Here is a 17,762-nt window from a genome sequence, read left to right on the forward strand (position 1 = left end):
TTGCAATGAAAACATCATGGCAAAATGGGCATTGATAATTCTTTGCGGCTCTGGAAGAGATCATTTTATGACAAGATACAACTAATGATACAGCAAGCAGCTTCCATGCTGAAAGGAATGTGCTCACATCTCTAGGAAAGATTATCCACAGAGAATCACAATTCTGCTTATTTTTCTTCAAAAGCAATGTAGTTATTCTGCTGTGTAACAGATTTTCAAATGAATCCCCTTGAAGTTTACCAGAAAGTGGACTTCTCTTCAGAATGTGTTGGTTAACTTTATTTGGGCTCCTGGTCTCATTTAGTAAGAGCTTTCTAAAATCTAGCAAATTATTGATTCAACAAACTAAATATTCTAGATGAGGAGGACATGTTTGCTGAAGGTACTTTAGCTATGGTAATTCAGTCATACCTCTCAAATTCCAAACTGCTAGTGTGTGAGACGAGCTATCAGAACGTGAGACAAATGGCCAAAATGTGGAACACCTGTATTTTGTGGCGTGTTATATAATAAAAGCCATTTTAACTGGACAATTAATTATTAAAGAAACTATTTTTAACCAGATTGCAAAACTGGCTTGTCTCTCACAGTGAGAAAAACATCCTGAAGAACAGGTTTTATCATTTAAAGGCATCATAATATGTCAGCTACGGGGTGGCATGCAATAAAAACCATCAGCCCTTTTTGTCCTTCCTCCCACACTCTCAATCCATCTGTCCCTGATAACATAGCTCTGAAGAAAAGTAAGGAAGCTATCTGAAGCTTTCAGCAATGGACTCGCTGGGGGAAATGGGGACAGCTTCACTTAATCCACCTTGGCTCCACTCTTCTTTCTGTCTCATTCTCAAAGCAGGCAACAGATGGTCTCTCACACCAGGTCGTTCCTCTGGGAACAGGCCATATTCAAGGGTTTCCTTCTTTGCTCATTCCCTACAGTGGCCACCACTGCTGATTGCTGTTGTCTATAGTACACTTCCAGGCTTGTTGGAAATTCAGAACAGGGGAATCAACATGGGCTCCTAGGCAAAATGTATGGTCGAGAGCTCTGAATGCAATTCTACCTTACCCCTGGTCTTACACTTACCTGGCGATTTGGTGGCATTCAACGGGAGTTACACAAACTACGCAGAGTAGCCTGCGTAACTCCCGTTGACTGCTATGCTTTCATTCTGCATGGTGTCTTCATTGCACAGTGCCAACGGAAACTGCGTTCCCCTCAATGCAGCACTACGCCACTTGAGGAGGTGGTTTAACTAGGTCGACTTCTGGATCAATTGAGTGGGTCTTCACTGACTGCTCAATCAATCCAGAAAGGTCAATCTGACGGCGGCAACTTTGCCACAGTCAGTATAAACATACCCTTAGTTAGCCAATTTCTTCACTAGTATTCCTCATGTTTATTATAATATGTTAACAGCTTAACTGCACCTGGATATAAAAAGAGGCTCTAGGAAATAACAACTAGCTCTTCTATAGCACTTTTCATCAATAGATCTCAAAGCACTTTACAGAAGAGGTCAGTATCATTACCCCACTGGCAGTTGGGGAAATGCAGATTACCTTTTTATCAGGCTATCTGGGGCACCCTACCTATTTTGCAGACCAGAACAACCAAACCAATTACAGATAAAGGGGGGGGAAAGCCTCTAGCCATTGCAAACAAGACAGTGTGAGCTCCCTCCTTCCACACCAACTGTGGGAGAATTCTCAGCAGTGTTCTTAGCCAGGCACAGTTTGGGTGAATGAGTATATGCTTCTAGTTATGTAAAACTTCTCAGAAAAAAAAGGAATGAGGGAGACAAAAGGATTGGACTGTGGGAAAGTGGGCAGAATGGCTTCGCTTTCTGGCTCATAAATGCTGCACAAGTATGAGTTTTTCATGCGTTAGTTGTTGTTCTGGGTTTAAACTTGATTGATGCGTGGAAGTGGTGGCTTGTGGACCAGAAAAATCTTTTCATTTTGCTTGCTTGGAATTCTCTGTCCTCAGATTAAATAAACACAATTCCAGGAAAGGGACATTTGTGTTTGAAATTAAATCAGATGAACTGATATTAGCTGTGTATTGACACACAATTTGGGCCTCCAACGTGTACACAGATTAAGTAGCTGACTTTAGAAGATTCTTTGTTCCACATCACTGTGTAAGTGTGTAATCCAGGCCAACATCTCTAATGTGCTTCTAGTCAATACTCTCAATAAGCTCTTGAATAATGTTTGCATCATTCTTCGTCTCCGTTTTCAGTAACTAAACTTTGTTCTCTTAATGAGCCCAATCTACAAAATTAGAGAAATTTGGGTTGCTGCTTATCGCACTGAGGTCAGGTATGAGTGGCGGATTTTAGATTTGTATAATACACTTTGACTTTGGCTACAGTGTTGTATTATAATGCAGTGCTCTGGATCTTATTCTCAAACACTGAAATGTAAATACTTCATAAATCTAGAATGACAAGATTGTCTCCTGGGTATGTATTGTCTCAAAAAGACAGAGCCTGTTCAGAATTATTCATATTATACTGGCAGATTTGGATATCAATATAACATGACAGACTTGCTAAGCAATACAATGCATATGTTGTTGTGACCCGTCCGTGCCTAGGGTAGCCACCTGAAAATGCCAAGGTCAAGACAGGCTGTAAAAGGAGACCAGATTCTCCCAGCTGGTGGGTGACACTGAAGTTGGACTTCCCAACCAGCCACAGACAGTGCTTCTGATTCCCCACACTGGTTATCAAGAAGCCAAAATAAAAACTTACACAGCCACCTTCACTGCATTTCAGTCTCTGGCTCCCAATCAGTCACTAGGTCCAGTAAAGAGATCAGTTATTTAAAACTCTATGCTCTTTACCAAAAAGGTTTCTCCTGACCCCAAAAGGTCAGCCACAGTACCAGATCAATATATGTTTAGATCTTACCCAAAATACCATGCTGCCAGCCAATCCTTTAGTAAATAAAACTAAAGGTTTATTATAAAAAGAAAGAAACAAACTATAAGAGAAGTGTTAAAGGATTAAAGCAATCACATACATACAAATAACTGGAAAGTCCATATATATCAGGTTTCTAGTAGAATTGTGGAGTTTGCAGGCTTGTATAGTCCCTCTGGTATACATCCAGTACCTGGATGGGTCTCAGTCCTTTGTTTTACAACTTCAGGTCAGTTCAGTTGTAGATGAGTTGATCCAGAGGTAGGTAGGTAGCTGAAGACGGCTGAAGACAGACTGAAGACAAAATGGATATGGTGCAGTTGCCTTTTATGTACTTTGGCCTTTGCCATACTGCTTGTGGAAATTTACAGAAATAAGATGGAGTTCAGGGTCACATGGGTGACTGGTGACTCATCAGAAATATCCCTGGCTTCTCACCCTGGCCCATCATACTTGTGAGTTTCCTTAATGGACCATTAAGCAGGAGCTTTTTCTTCAGCCATCCTGTCAGGGGTGTCTCCCAGACACAGCACAGTTTGAAATACAGATATATCACCCATATCCATAACTTCCATTACACATATAACACATGAACATAAACATTATCATCTTACTTAGCACATTATAGCCTTTCTAACAGTACCTGACACGGCATATCTTATATGAATTATTTTGATTTTGACATACTGATGTTAAATAATATAATAAATGCCTCCCCCCAATCCAGCCAACGTGACAGTTGTATTGTAATGAGTGCCAATAATTGCACATAGTAACTCAAAATCAAGTTGACTGATAGAATGTATGTATATCAATATTTATGAAAAGTCTGAAATGCTCTTCTTCCTTGATATCGCTACACAGGTATGGTCATGGTTTAAGGGAATTGTTTTCTAGTTCCGTGACCTGTTCAAATACATCTACATGCTTGATTTCCAGTGATCCATATTCTGTTAAACAGGTGTTCACACACTTGAGTGTCTTTGTCCTTGTATGAATGTTGGGCCACAGTTGGATCTGAATTTTAAATGGCATATTTATAAACAAAATGTGTTTCTGGTGTTTTGTTTACAAAATGAATGATATTATGCATTTTCTTGATTACTTTTGACCTCGTAATTTTAAGGAGTCCATTTCTCCGGCAACCGGGTCAGTACCTGAATGTGTTTCTTGTTTATTAGCAGATACCAAACATAATGCACTAATACTGTTATAAGACATGCATAATAAACACACATTAAAAAGTTTTTCCATGAAAGTGATAAATACAACTTTACAGTATATAATACATTTTCCCCAAGCAGAAAATATGAAGTGCAGTTTGCAATCAATACTTTTAGTTGATGAATACTTTTTTACTTGAATGGATTAAGGACACATCTGCATTCAAGAAAGGAGGGTAATGAGATGCATACCACCTATAATAAAAAGAGACAACGCTTGTTTGCTATTTGTTTAATTTATTTTTCTTCATTTAATGTTCAAGATGGTGCTAAGCCCAGAAATAGTTTCCACCAAAGCCTTAACTACACAGAGGATAAAATCCTGGACCCAATGAAATCACTGGGAGTTTTGCCATTGACTTCAATGAGACCAGGATTTTGCACCAACAAGTTTGAAAATTCTCAGTACAGACACAACCCAGTGGTCTCTAATATGTATTTTCAACATTCCTTTAATCAATGCCTCCTGAGATGTAGCTTTATCCTTGGAACACCGATTGAATGGGTAAAATTACCGGAGACGATGATTACCAATCAGTTACCCAGAGTGATTCTTTTTGTGCTTTCTTCTGGTCCTGTTTTCTGTAACATTCCATTTCCAGTATTCAGAATATTGGGCTAGCTATATCTAACTGAAAATCAGGATGTGTTAAATCCATAAAGCACAAGTTCTTTAGCTGAAGTTCCTGACCACAGCTAATGCTGTGTAAGGATTGCTATCATTAAGCTTTGTATTATCAATTAGAAAATGTACGGTGTTCACTACACCAACTCAAATAATTACATATCATGACTAGTTACAGAGCTGAAGAAATATTGTATGCAGTCAGTTCAGAATAAACTTATATATGAGCTATTTCACAATAGATTTAATTACATGGATAAAAATTCAGTCAGGTCTTATCCTTTGAATACTCCTCACTAATTAATGTATGTGGTTTGAGATGGTCTTCTTTTGAGCTGGTTTATTTGAGTGATGCTGAACCAGTCGAGTCTGTCAGATGTTGCTCTAGATGCAGTGCTTTGCTTTTTTATTTTTGTTTTTCATTTTTATGCTCTGAAAGTAACATCTTTTTCTTTATCTTTTTTAAAGATAAAGACATTCCCTGCTGATACATCTAATCCTTTTTTCGATCCTTTTACAACAGTACCACAGTTTTCTGTAAGTAGAACATGCAACTGAAAAACTGTGTATTTAACACAACGCTTGTAACTCCAGATTATTTTTTTAACAATGTCAGAAATTTGTGCTTTTAGCAGTGCTAATAAAGATACTTTCCAAATATGACTTAGACTGCAAATCAATCAAATGTGGCCAATACTTATGTCAATCCACTTGTCTGCACTGGTGTGTTGGAGATTACTAGAAGCAGAAATAAGGATTAAAGGTGAAATACTTCAGGGCAGCATGTCACAAAATATGGCTGAACTCCCACAGTTCTACTCTAGAGGGCGTCGGTGAGGCTGCACAGACTCTTTTCGAATGAACAAGAAGGGCAGGGAATGGTGTGGGCATAGCCACCGACCTTAAATTGTATGGAAACCTTGCTGAATTGGCCTGAGTCTCCTTTACAAAGCCTGCCTTTGTCTTCCAGGACAGTGGTTCTCAACCTTTTTGATACCAGGGACCAGCTTGCTGCCTTTCTCAACTGTGTCAAGGAGATCTCAGGGATTAGCACCAGTCCATGGACTGGTTGTTGAGAAATGCTGTTCTAGGAAACCTAATTTTCATGACATTGCATTCTGAATTGAAACGAGGAGTTACAATTAATATCAATATAGTTGTATGTGGATGACTACAATCGCATGCTGCTATAAACTCCCGTGTTAATTAACAGCCTAGAGCTGAATCTTGGAGCCCTTAGTTCTTATTTGAGCCAATCTCCCATTAAACTTCCATGGAAATTTTGCTTGAGAAAGAAGTGAGTTGGGGGCATTAGGACAAATCCCTTTGCATAAGACACATTGCACACAGTACCACATAAACAAGACTAATAACTGAATAACAATGTAAAAATAAGTCTGACAGCTGTGATAGTACCGTGCCCTGAATGCCCAACCTTAGAGCAGCAGTGTCAGTGTGATGGGTAGAAGAAATTAGATATTTAGGCAATTTGGGGACTTGTTAAAATTAGCGTTCAAACTTGAAACAACTAGATATTGTGTATGGGTCTCTGACTGAAACTCTCTGCATGTCCTTCCCAACGTGTGATATGGCTTAACAGCCACAGAGTGGAAACCAACTCACAATTACTAACCTGAAGTTTCTAAATTAAGCTCATAAAATGAAGTCATTCAGAATTAAACCTTAACTTCTGTCCTGAGCCCCAATCTGTTTCTGGTTATAGATATGTAACCTCATTCACAACTGGGACATCTATAATATCTGTCTGCATTTAGTGAGGTAAAGAGGGTTAGTCTTGATGATAAGCCCCATTACTTTGGGATGCTTTCATTTTTCTGTGTATATCTATTTTATAAACTAGATTTTAATGAGAGAAGTTGAAAATTCACCCATCTATTTGTTGCTTTAATTAAAAATATCCAGACAGATGTATCGACACATTTCAAGCCCATCAAAATAGGATTGTTGAAAAAGATATAGCGACAAGTCATCCAGGCTAGATGGTACCACTTTAAATTGTTTTCCCCCTGTAAAGAATGTCAATGAAAATGAAATTTTGGTAGGTTTCACTGAAAACCAAACTGAAAATTTTTGGCTATGGAATGAAAACTTGAAAAATTCCAATGAAAGCTGAAATTTTTTAATAAAAATTTCCATTTAGTGAAAAAGCCATTTTACCATGGAAAAGTTGATGGAAAATGTTTGACCACCTCTACTAATTAGGTTTTGTTGCGTGGTTGAAGAAGGAGGGATATTCAGCATATAAATAAATTCTAACTAACCTTTCCAAAATTCTTCTTTCCCTCTACATAGTATTGGTTCACTGAAAAAACCATAATGCAACATCACAAATATCTGGAATTATATTGCAACCTTGGCAGTCCATGGTATTTGTTTTGTCAAAGACTTATGCATTGTGGGAAATCTTTATGAACCAGAAAGTACGAAGAGGTTTGCAGGGAAGGGAAAAGCAATTAAAGAGGCTGATTACAACTCATTTCTATGCTATGCAATGATCCCTGTCCCACAGCCTGAATAATGGGGATCATTCAACAAAGAAATATCTGCTTCAAGTCCATAGCTTTTCAGTTCACCTTAACACACCAGTTGCGCTAGGTGTCACTCAGTGTTTGGCCTCAACAAAACAACACAAAAAATGCATTGGGAGAAAATTTCCAGGACAGAGCCAAATCTAACTCTGAATGTACCTTAGTCACGCATGTTATGTGGCCGCAAATGTGTTTTGTTCATTTTCCTTTCCCTTCGTTTTCCTTTTCCTTGCTTTCCTTTCATGTTATGAACAGCCTGCAAAGTTGTTGTTTTTATTTTGTTTGTTTTGTTTTTAAGATAGGTTTTTCTTTGAAAATGCTTATTAGAGCCAAAAAGGTCTGTCTTTTTTTTATTTGATAGAAAAACAAAAAATATTACTAAACAGTAAGCCTTGGAGCGTTTTTTTCTGGTTTTGTAATTCTGCAGTTTATAAAGAGCTAAACTGATTTTCTTTAGGGAGGGAAAAGCAAACCTCGCTGATTAAATTTTATCTGAACTGGCTGGTGTAAATCATAAATCTATTGACCCTAGTGGAGCTACTTTGATTCATACCAGGTAAAAATCTGGCACAATATATATAAACATAAGTATGTAAATATATACTGTAGAGAAAAACAGTAATACTACATGTACATCTAAAATAACTATTAAAAATGGGGCGGATCCTCAGATGGTGTCAATTGTCCTAGCTCCATTAACTTCAGTCGGGTTTTGACAATTCATTCCCGCTGAAGATTTGCGCCATGGTGCCCGTATTTCATGATTTAAAGCCTGATCTGACAGTCCTTATGAGATAAAATGCCTGCATCAGGACTGCAAAATTTGCTTACATCTGGACTGTGACATTGAGCTTTATAAGGTAAATGCCAGAGAAGTTTGACAGCTTACCTTTTTTAATGTTTAGGACTATAATTGGTCAGGATTAGATGGGGGGGGGGGGTTGTTTTTTGGTTTTTTCTTGTCAGTTTGTTTGGTTTTGTTTTACGATTTTTCATTTTACTAATTTCATAGAATGACTGGAAAGACTCATCCTTAGTATGTTCATCTGGAATGTACTTTATGCTTTCAGTTAAAAGGTCAGCTGGGAAATGTAAAAAAAGGCACAACAACAGCTTCTTCCTGGATCACCCACTCATTTAACCAATACATTGTATCTAAGGCCATATTTGCACAAGTTTCTACATTCAGTGTTAATTAATTATAAGTGGCTCACATAATTTGAAAAGTGATGAAAAAAGACAAATAGTCAAACAGTTGGATAACAATTCTCTGCTTCACTCTTGTGCTGACTTTTCTTCCTAATGTTATGAAGACTGAATCAAGCTTGAAAGAAAAGGTTGTCAAGAAAGAAACTCCACTGATAATAGTATGAACACTCCTGAAGTACTGAAAAATTGCAGTTTCTATACATTCCTATCAACTCAGTAACACACATACAAGCTGTTCCCTGTTTGCCATTAAATGGTCTTGTGCAAACAGTGGTCAGTATAATTATTTTGCAACGATAGAATGTCCCAGCCTTTGATGTTGCAGGACTTGTGACACTGTAGCCTCAGATGTGCAGTACAGAGGGAGAGTCTGTTATGTTTCTGTACATTTTATACCAATGTGTCAGCTGTATTGTCTGTTGCTAGTTGCCAGGGGGTATTTCTTTTAGGGCATGTTCCATGTCATAGACTTCTTAGATGCAAACTCATGCACACCTGCCTTTAATAAAATGCACAGTTGTCAAGGGACCAATGAGCTAATTTTGACAGGGCTCCATCTAAGAGGACCCTTCTGGTCAGCTCCCCACATTGGGTTTAGACAAAATGAAATAGTGATAAACAGCATTTCATGGTTTATGGCTGCATATTTCATCCAAATGCGCTTGGTGTGGAATGCACTGTGAATTAAGTTCAGTCTCTAAAAGTGGGCTGTATAGTAAGACTTGTCATCAATGTGCAACAGTTGAATCTCTTTCAAAAGAAAAAGTGTCTATTTCATAATCTATGAGGGCTACTGCCTGGTTCTTAAGCCACTGGTAACTAGAATAGCAGTCTCTCATTTTCCTTCTTTATTAGAGGAAAGTTCCTGATTGTAAGTGTTTGAGGGAAAGAGGGCATAAAGTCAAGACTAACTTATCCTTTTTGGTTATTTTCTTCATAGGCAGAATTTATAGACAGCAAATTAGTGTGCTGTGCTGTGCAGTCATCTCCAAAGATGTTACCACCAGCATCTCCATCACCTGCAATGAGGTCCATGGCAGAGACAGTCCCAACCCCAACAGTGCAGACGATATATACATCACACAAACCTATTTCTCTGGCAGACAGGTATTGTGCAGTTCATAGAAATACTATGGGTCTCTCTCTAGGTTCCCAAGAGTTTGATTTCTTTTATTCTCTCATAATTGTAATGGGAAAGAACCCACTTAGCCTGTCATCCTAAACCACGATTTCCATCAATGTCGAAAGTCAGCTGCCATTTGGTACTTACCTCAGGTCAGGTGGACGGCATAAGACACTTCCTCTGATCTTCTCTGAATTGAAAGCCACTCTTAATTGGCAATGCAGCCAGCAGTTGCCCTCCTATAAAGGCCAAATACACCACCTCCATGACCACTAGCCTGGAGAGAAAAGGCTGGGCAGTTTCTTCTGAGCCAGCCACCTTCCCTGAGTTACTAGGTTTGTTTTTAATAACTGCTGTTCCAGTCTGTTTTTCTAAATTCAGTGTCAACTGGGAAGGGCTGAGAAATAGGTACTCTTTCAGATGAATACCAGGCACTGATTTTTCAAAGTAATGTCAGGTTCTTCTTGTAGAGTGAAATAGCAAAAAAGTTCATTCCAGCTTCCCACAGGCAACCTCTTTTTCAGTTCTTTAATTTTACACTTTTTTCTAATGGTAATGATTTCAATCTAATTTCATTTGGCCATTTATTCATATTGCTAGACCACCTAAAAATTTACATTTATGGGCAATCTGTGTTCACAAAACTCCTAACAGTTGTAGAGCAGATGTAACACCAGAGGGTGTGATCCAGCTCCCATTAAATCAATGGAAAGACTCCCATTGACTTCAGTAGGAAATAAATCGTGTCCTTAAATAGCACTTTTGATCTTCATACTGCTTCATAAACATGAACTCATTAATCCTCTAAGCACCCCAATAAAGTGTATGTTTTTCTCCCACTTTAGAAATCAAAAAACTGAGCCACAAAATCTGTGACTCTCTCAGAGCCTCCAAGGTTGTGACTCATCCCCAAAACCAGTTGTCGGAGCTGAGATTAGAACTAAGGAGTCGCAAATTGCAAATCAATAAAACCATGCTTTGTTGATGTATTGCATCTTGTAGGAATACTGGCAGAGCTATGCTGGGATTCTTGTAGTGTCTGCCTGTCAGCACCACATTTAGTGCTAGGGGCCAGTGCTAGCATTCTCTTATTTTCATAAAAATGAACTAAATTCACACACTAAAATTTGTACAAAATGCTTAATCTGAAGAAGAAAAATCCTAACCACTGTGTCTTTCTCCTGCACTGCTAACCAGCTTTACTTCCCAGCGTGCACTTGTGCCGCTTCATAGACTCATGTCAAGGTGTAGAGAATTTATAAATAAATCTATTCATGTGCTGTTAGCGTCTCTAAAGTTACTAGCCATTAACAATGAAAGAATGTGACAGATGCGTCAGACTTAGGGCAGGGCTGGCTCAGGGAGTGCAAGCAGTTTGTGGACTGTGTTTTTTGGGTAGCCCACAAAATATTCAGCAAATGGGTGAGAGAGAGAAACCTTCGTCGAGAGACTCCGAAGCATCCTTTCCTGAGTGAAGGGTTTGAAATTACTAGCCATTTGGTGAAATCTGGTCCAATCCAAAGGCAAACAAATGATCTGGGGCCAGTTTTGCACCAGATAGCTATAAACCTGACACATTCTGAAGGGTAAACTGCAGACATGCCCTCTTCTCTTCTCTCTCCTTCTGCTTGCCCCATTCCTTTCCCTCTCCCCCGTTTCCTTCTCTTCTTATCTCCAGCAATGCCCCTATTTCTCAAATGGGGGTGGTGGCAGAGCCACAGCATGTCTGTATTGGGGTGTGTCATGGCAGCAGTTCCACAAGAGCACTGCAACCCCTGAGACAAAGCTACCCCACAGAGCTCTGGAGAGAGGGTCCCCTCACACACCCCCTATGATCCCTTTGGTGGGTCAGTGCTCAGCCTGGGCTCAGCCATAGTCTCTTTGAGTCTCTTGTCCTTGGGTCCCCTACAGGTGCCTCTCTGTTCCTGCCAGGAGTTCAGTTCACTTGGCCCTTTCTGAGTCCGATTGCTTCTAGTCCCTGGCGATGCTCCCCAGGTACCACCACAGATCACAGTCTGGGAGCAGCTCTCCCAGGCCCTTTGCCCATATCAGGCTTGTAGTGTCAATCTGGCCCCAAAAAAGGGTGTGGGGGAAGGAAAGGCTAGTCACCGCCTCAGGATGGGCTGCCCTTGCTACTGCAATTCACTAACAATCCCGAGCAGCCTCTCTTCCTGGGCTAACTTCCTTCTTCTCAAGGGCAAGTTTCACCTTCCCTTCTTCAAGTGGAGCACGTTCTGCAGGTGCGTCTAACTGGTGCTGCTTGGGTGCAAAAATGCTCACTAGCCTTTCTATCAGCAGGATGCAGGCGTGTCCCATCACAGACCCCTCTAGGGCCTGCCATAAATGTAGAGAAGCAGGAGACTTGGTGGGTCATCAGAGAAGATGGTAACAAAGCTCTCTCCCTCCTTGGCCACAGATAAGAGGCTGCAGTAGCCGTGGGCTACATGGGCACTAGCGCAGTCAAACACTAGGAGCAGTAGTGGACTAAGGGAAAAGACAGGGAGGGGCATGGCTCATCTGAAGGTACAGAGCAGCAGCAGGAGACGGGGGGAAAAGCCTGAGCCCTCTCCAAGACCAAAAGTGGCAGCGGTTTGCGGCCACTTCCCTGTATCTGCTATGTAAAGAGCAGCAGCATCCATCCTTCCTTCCCCATCAGGTCTGGCTGAGCAGGCGGAGTAGCAGTAGGGTGACCAGATAGCAAGTGTAAAAAATCGGGATGGGGGTAGGGAGTAATAGGCACCTATATATCACAAAGCCCCGAAGATTGGGACTGTCCCTATAAAATTGGGACATCAGGTCACCCTAAGTAGCAGTGGTAGCATGACTGGCCAGTCTCCATCCGCAACTGCTCTACCCACCAAAGATCTCCACTTGCGATGGGGGCGTGGTGGGATTTGGGTAGCCTCTTCCTCCGATTCCCCATGTACTGGGGTATGCTTAGCTGCTTTACAGCTGCTCTTTCCTGCTCAGTTCCTCTTCTGGACCGGAATGCTTTATGGAGAAGTCTGCTCCTAGCACTTCCTGACCAGTGTGTGATGACATCACAGCGGCATGATCCGAGGCAGGGCCCCTAGCCCAGCTCGGCTTCCCATTCACCTGTGGGCACATTAAATAATATTGTAGCTGCTGTAGAAACCACCTCTAGGACCACACCACACAGGGAAGCTGAGAACTAAAAGGCGATCTGGGCCCTGAGGAGCAGAGAGCTGCAAAACAAGTCTTTTAAAATGTTTTTTTACATCAGTTAACAAGAAATGGAGCTTCTAATCTTGCTTTCATTGAAGTCAATTGGAACTTTGTCAGTAACTTTGTTGGGAGAAGGAGTAAGCCCTGAAATGTCTCATTATGTCTCATTTGCCCACCCCACCACCACCAGCACCAGTTGCTTTTCTTTACTACTCAAAATCTTAAACAATTTTTCTTCTGACTCAATTATCTATTTTCAGCCTTTTGACTGAATCAAACTGAACCTTTCTCCCTCCCTTCGTACTTTAAAAATGTTAATTATTTTTAATTGAAATAAGTGGCTTTTTGTTGTTCCCATAATTGGCTGTTTGTGCATTAATTACACAGTGCTGAGACTCTGAGGCGTGAACTCGAGAGAGAGAAGATGATGAAAAGACTCCTGATGACTGAATTATGAAATTCTCACTTGGTCACATGGAGACTGGATCGGGGCCTTTCATGTGCCTTCTGTCTGTTTACATTCCTCCACTTCTGTGTACTCAACATAATGCATCATGAAAATGTGTTATGTTCCCAGCTCGCTCAGATTCACCACAGTTGGTTAAAATTAAGTCTCGGATTGACTTTAACTTGGAGGAGTTCCTTTATTCATTGCTGCTGGGAAATGAGCCTACAGTCCTTTCTTTCTCCTGAGTATTAGGATTTTCTACTATTATAAAATGAATTTTAGGTTTGGTTTTGGTAAATCTAAGGTAAAAACGATCAGCAAGGAACATACTGATTTCTACTGAGAAACACTGTTCTGTATATATGTTAATAACTGCACAGAGATTAATGTTATGCAGAATATTTTGATAGTAACATAGAAAATGTCATTTTGTATAACTGAAAATTGCACCAAGTTGCTGCTGTTTGTTAAAGAATCATTTTTAAAGCAGAAGAATGATTATTATATCTAAATCCTAGGACTGTTTGTCTCTGCTGAAAAATAAGTGGCTGTCTTATCAAATTCCAAACTTTAACCTCTACTCAGAGATATGTAAATATATCAGTACTGCCTAAAATCTTGTCATCTTGATTTGACAATAAAATAAATCATATTGTATTCCTGGTAAAGAAAAGCTTCAATAGTTCAAAGTTGTTTGCTGGTGATACCCTTATCATTAAACCAAACCATTGAATCAGAAATCAATTTTAAATAAGGCTCTGATACTACAAACATTTTAATGCATGTATATATACATGTGTACATCAAGCAAGTAGTTCCACTGAAAGTAATAGGACTACTCCCATGCTTAATGATAAGCATGTAATTGTGTGCAGGATTAGAGCCTTAAACAATTGATTTATGGTGTTAAGCTCATACTGTAACAATATAGATCATATTTCCTATAAAACTGTTCTATAGTTTCCCTTTTTCAGTAGTGCAGAATAGTAAATTATTTAAAAAGCTGACAACTGATCATCAGTTACAACACACAATTTTGAACAGAAACCTTGTATGTGTTTTATATGACCTAAGATCTATATTTTTCTGTTGCTCTGTACAGTATTCTCCTGTTTTAAGTATTGTTAAAAATCAAAAGATGCCCTTAATTTGATACCAATGACCATAGATTTATCTAAACTTAACCAGCTGTTTGGCTTCAAAGCGAGGAACTGTGTATAGTAAGATTCAATTTTCTTCAGCGCTAGTTATGGTCATTTAATATGAAAAATCTTGAGTGCATTTTAAGGCTCTTGATTGCAACTTGGAGACAGAAAATTACTTGTCTATTTTATATTCATTGAGGCAGGAAATAAACAGAAGACTCTTCAATTAAAGCCCAATAACTCTCAACCTTTTCTATAGCTATAAAATGTAGCTAAAGTAAATGGCATAAGTGTCAGAAAGAAACCAGTGATGCACCATGTAATGAAATGGCTCAACCCATGGAACTGTACAAGGGCCCAGATGTATAGATTGTGGGTATGTCTTCACTGACGGTGGCAAATTCGCCACCGTCAGATCAATCTATCTGGATTGATTGAGTGAAGACCTGCTCAATCGATCCGGAAGTCGATGCGTTAAAACCACCCCCTCAAGTGGCGCAGCGCAGTGAAGATGCCGTGTAGAAAAGGAGTTACGAAGTCGACGGGAGTTACGCAAGCAACCCTGTGGAGCTTGCATAACTCCCATCAACTGCCGCTGAATTTCAAGGTAATTAGACCAGGCCTGTATGTTTGAGTACTCGACAGACTTCGCTGCATAATTAAATGCAACTGCAACACTGTACAGCTCACTTCCAGTTACAGTGTCAACAAATGTGGTGTCACGCTTTCTGTACAACCATTTCCGTCAATCTGAGGTTACTTAAAAACAATTGGGAACATTAACTCCCTCTAAAGAAATCACAGAGACAAAGAATGCCGCAGGTGTAAGAAAGAGACTGTTCCTTCATTCTGCCGCTATCCTCACCTCCTTCAGAGGTTTTGGGGAGGAAGAAGAGCTACAGTCTAAGGCACGATGGATTAAAATAATTTTTGCCTGGTCGCTAATAGAAGAGAGCAACTTCCAGACCAATAAGAAAACATTCCTATAGCAGCCACCATTTTTGGAAACAGGAAGCAAAAATAATTGAGAATGGTTACCTTTAAACTGCCCGGTTAGCTGCTTCTGGCCTGCCTCCTCTTAGGCAACCATCAGTTGCATGTGAAGTAATCTCAAAGAATGTGTGGCTGGCCACTTCCCAAAAGTGATCAAGGAGAAAGGACCTGCGACAATAGTTCAGTGTTTCAACACTCCTCTGGTTTTTCAGCTGTGCTGATTGCTGTGCGCTCCTTCAAGAGTGCTATCATGGGAACCGGAAATCCTGGAACCTGCTTTGATTGGGGCTACCTGCTCCTGGTGAGCTGCATTAAGCCATGCACACACGAGGGCCAAAGTATTCAGAGAGAATGACGGCCAGACTGGGAATAGCCCGTCAGTTTTTCTGTCACATATTGTAAAGAACAGTCTGGTACTCCTAGTGTATAAGAATTCTCAAGCTGAAACTTTCCAAATGGGAAAACTGAAAACGTGCACTAAGATGCCCTGTCATCATTCTACATCTGAACTGACTGGGCATGCTTTGGAATAGCTGAGAACAGAACAAGGACACCTTCATTTTTAGACTTCTGAAAATTAGAGATGGAATAGACTTACCAGGTCACTGAGCCCCACCCAAAAGCATTTAGGTGTCTAACTCCCATTTATTTCAATGGGAGCTAGGCTCCTAAATGGCTTTGAAAATTGAGGCCTCAGTCCCTACTGATGCAGGATTGTTCTCCATAGTATATTCTCAAGTGCTGTCTAGTCTAATTTTAAACATTTTAAGCAATGCGGCTTCCACACACACAACCCCAGGAGACTGTTCCACAGGCTGTTAGGAATGTTTTCCTGACATTAAACCTCAATTTCCATTTGCACAATTCCATCATATTGATCTTAGCTCCTGCACACTCCATTTAGCCATACTCAGCAATTCCTTGCCCATGTGGGGTCTATCCCTTGACTACACAGCCTTGTCTGGACTAGGATTGAGAGGCGTGTTGTTAGAATGTATTAGCTAAAGCTCTAGTGTAAACGAGGCAGTGAACATGTACTAAACTGGTCCAGTTGAAACCTAGGCTTCCCTGTAGCCTGTAACTCCATGTTTAGCAGGTGTTGAAGTATACCCTATCTTCTCTACACTGCACTTTTAGAACATGTAAGCTAGCACATATTGGCTAACATTTTTGAACAACACACCTTGAAATCCTAGTCTAGGCCAACGCCGTGGTGGTGATAGAGAAAAGTTTGTAGCTGAAGGTTGATTTAATCTCAAATCTCAGTTTTACCAAATGATACTACGGCTTTGTTGTCAGAGCTCAGTTAAGCTTTGAGACCTTACGAGTTTTCCTTGTTTAGGAGCGACCTACAGCTTTCATGTTTGGATGATTGCAGCAAAAGTAAGATTAGTTATTTCAAAAACCAGGCAGTGGCTATGTAATGGCTAAACAAGTATTTTCCCATGTTGCAAACTCTCACAGAGCCCAAATAGGGTGTTTTTATTTTTCTGTGTAGTTCCCCATCTGACCACTCAAAACAAACTGTATATTTCAGGGAGAATGGCCAAAGTGTTCTTTGGAAGCATCGTTTAAGGCCCTCAATCTGTATCAGAAGATACAGTATGTATAGACTTTGACATTACAACCATATTTACTTCCTTAGATCCAATGTTTAAAAAATCAAGACCCCCTTAAAGTCTTCAGTTCAAGAGTTTGTATTTCCCTTGAAAAAAATTTGCCAATTCAGCCACTTCAAACAGTGCAGGCAGCCGGGTGAAATGCTTTGCTGGAGGCAGAATCACGTTTTATTTGTACTGTTTATGGAAATCCTTCGTTTTCATTTTTTTCCCCTGGATATATCTCTGGTCCATTGGTTACTGAAATCTACTCTTTATAATTATACACTGGAATATTGTTATTTCATTTTTGATGTCCTGATGTTCAAGGCGTTTGCAATAAATATACGGAGACTGATCTGTTGATTGCATGTAAGATCAGCACTACAACTGTGTTTTGTAAAGTTAAGTGCCGTAAAGGAATTCTCAGATGACGGGGGGGCGGGGGGAAGGGGACGTTTCTCTGACAGCTGCTACTGTTGCTCCAGTCCAAGGTTGCTGACACACCTTGTTACAGCTGAGCAGCAGCCTGTATCAAGAGACAGAGTAGGATGACATTTTAGTTGAAACAGGGCTTGTGGGAGGCTTTTACGGCTCAGCTGTTTACCTGTTCCTGTATTCATGCCTGCAATAAAAGAAAGAAAAAAATAAATCACCGAGTCCGAGCAATCTGTATTCAAATCAAGGATTTGAATGGCATGCTGTACTGTTCATATTCAAAGAAAACATCTAGTTG

General features: G+C 40.1%; 1 protein-coding gene across 1 annotated transcript in view; it reads left to right on the forward strand.

Moving 5' to 3' along the window:
- The window catches only part of EPB41L4B (erythrocyte membrane protein band 4.1 like 4B), a 248,903-nt gene extending 235,604 nt beyond the window's left edge, over positions 1–13,299 (forward strand). The window contains exons 23-25 of the mRNA XM_067569955.1: positions 5,244–5,312; positions 9,474–9,640; positions 13,230–13,299. Coding sequence (XP_067426056.1) covers positions 5,244–5,312; positions 9,474–9,640; positions 13,230–13,299 — 306 coding nt within the window. The remainder of the gene's footprint in view (positions 1–5,243; positions 5,313–9,473; positions 9,641–13,229) is intronic.
- Positions 13,300–17,762: the final 4,463 nt, after the last annotated feature.

This window comes from Emydura macquarii, unplaced genomic scaffold, assembly GCF_026122565.2.
Source record: "Emydura macquarii macquarii isolate MOO-44397 ecotype Brisbane River unplaced genomic scaffold, CSIRO-AGI_Emac_v2 contig_2975, whole genome shotgun sequence".
Taxonomy (NCBI): domain Eukaryota; kingdom Metazoa; phylum Chordata; order Testudines; family Chelidae; genus Emydura; species Emydura macquarii.